Source organism: Eimeria tenella, genomic scaffold, assembly GCF_000499545.2.
Source record: "Eimeria tenella Houghton genomic scaffold, Eth_scaff4017, whole genome shotgun sequence".
NCBI classification, from domain to species: Eukaryota; Apicomplexa; class Conoidasida; order Eucoccidiorida; family Eimeriidae; genus Eimeria; species Eimeria tenella.
The window spans coordinates 1-1,478 of NW_013544931.1; the positions used below are offsets into that span (position 1 = coordinate 1).

Below are 1,478 nucleotides of genomic sequence, written 5' to 3' on the forward strand. Positions count from 1 at the left end.
ACCCTCAACTGGAACCCCAGCCCCAAACACAACCCTAAACCCTAAACCCTAAACCCTACGAGCAAACTCGGTCTCGAAGAGGGCTTGGTAAAACTCCCTCTCCGGGTCTGTCTCAAAGGCAACCTTCAAGTCTGCTCTGTGCTCCCTGTCGCACCTGCACCACAAACCCTAAACCCTAAACCCTAAACCCTGAGACGCACGGCACTTGGCACCAAGAAACCCTAAACCCTAAACCCTAGACCCTAAACCCTAAATCCTGAGACGCAGGACACCTGGCAGCAAGAAAACCGCGCAAAGGCGCCAGCAGGTACGAGCCAAAAGCCACAAACAAAACCCTAAACCCTGAAGAGAAGCCCTCAACCCCAAACCCTAAACCCTAAACCCTAAACCCCCAACCTTACGGTCCAAGGTCAACCCGGGTGTTCGGAAAAAGGTCATGGGGGCAGAAGTCGAGCAAATAGAATTTGCAGACCTGAGAGTGGAACACAAACCCTAAACCCCAAAGCCTAAACCCTAAACCCTAAACCCTAAACCCTAAAGCACCTTGTGGTTTGAAGGCATCCCGCTGCGTCTGCACTTGCGGCAAAACCCTAAACCCTACAGCAACCCACCCTTTCGTAGTGGCGGGCCATGCTTGCCATAAACCCTAAACCCTAAACCCTAAACCCTACTGACCGAATCTGCTTTAAAAGAAGCGCCTTTCTTCGCATTAGCGCCATATTCGTTTCGGTCCCTCCCCATAAGGGAGTCGAGCGTCGCTGCAGAGCAACACACAAACCCTAAACCCAAAACCCTAAACCCTAAACCCTAAACCCTAACCCTAAGTCATAGCCAATAAACCCTGGTTCCCATGGCCTTCAGAAGCGGAGGAGGCTGCAGGCTATACGCCGGGAGTCATCTCTGCTTTGAGCTGAGGCATGGTCAAGGCGAAAAACTCGGGTTTAGGGTTTGGGGTTTAGGGTTTAGGCTTTAGGCCAGGGTTAAGTTGGGGGCCCCGCGAGGGCCCCTGGGGGAGCTTAAGGCGAGACAGAAGACGGAGAGAAGACCTCAAAGAAGAAAAGCAAGAAAACCCGAAAAAAGGGTTTAGGGTCTAGGGTTTCGGATCTAAGGTTTAGGGTTTAGGGTTTGCTGCAGTGACACTCGCCGCAGACCTCTCATTTCATTCATTTTCGAAAAAGAGAGGTATGGAAATCCATCAAAATGAATAAAACCCCACGGGCAATCCCAAGACAAGCCTAGCGAGGGTTTAGGGTTTGGGGTTTAGGGTTTAAGGTTTAGGGTTTAGGGTTTTGCTCGACACGCATGCTTCCGAGTCCTGCGGCTGCGTCCCACGCAAGTGCGCGCCATCTTTTTCTTTCTTCTTTTTTTAATTTATTTTTATTTTTAATTCAATTTAATTTAATTTAATTCAATTTTATTTTATTTATTTCTTTTCTTTGTCTCTTTCCCGCGCTCTCCCGCGCGGGGCGCCCCGCAGC

General features: G+C 50.0%; 1 protein-coding gene across 1 annotated transcript; it reads right to left on the reverse strand.

Moving 5' to 3' along the window:
* Positions 1-54: 54 nt before the first annotated feature.
* On the reverse strand, positions 55-1,167 carry ETH_00038260 (uncharacterized protein; the record flags this gene model as incomplete). The annotated part of the gene is made up of 4 exons (XM_013379813.1): positions 55-154; positions 402-472; positions 676-758; positions 1,152-1,167. Coding segments are annotated over 4 exons (270 nt in total), but the record flags the coding sequence as incomplete, so codon positions are not given.
* Positions 1,168-1,478: the final 311 nt, after the last annotated feature.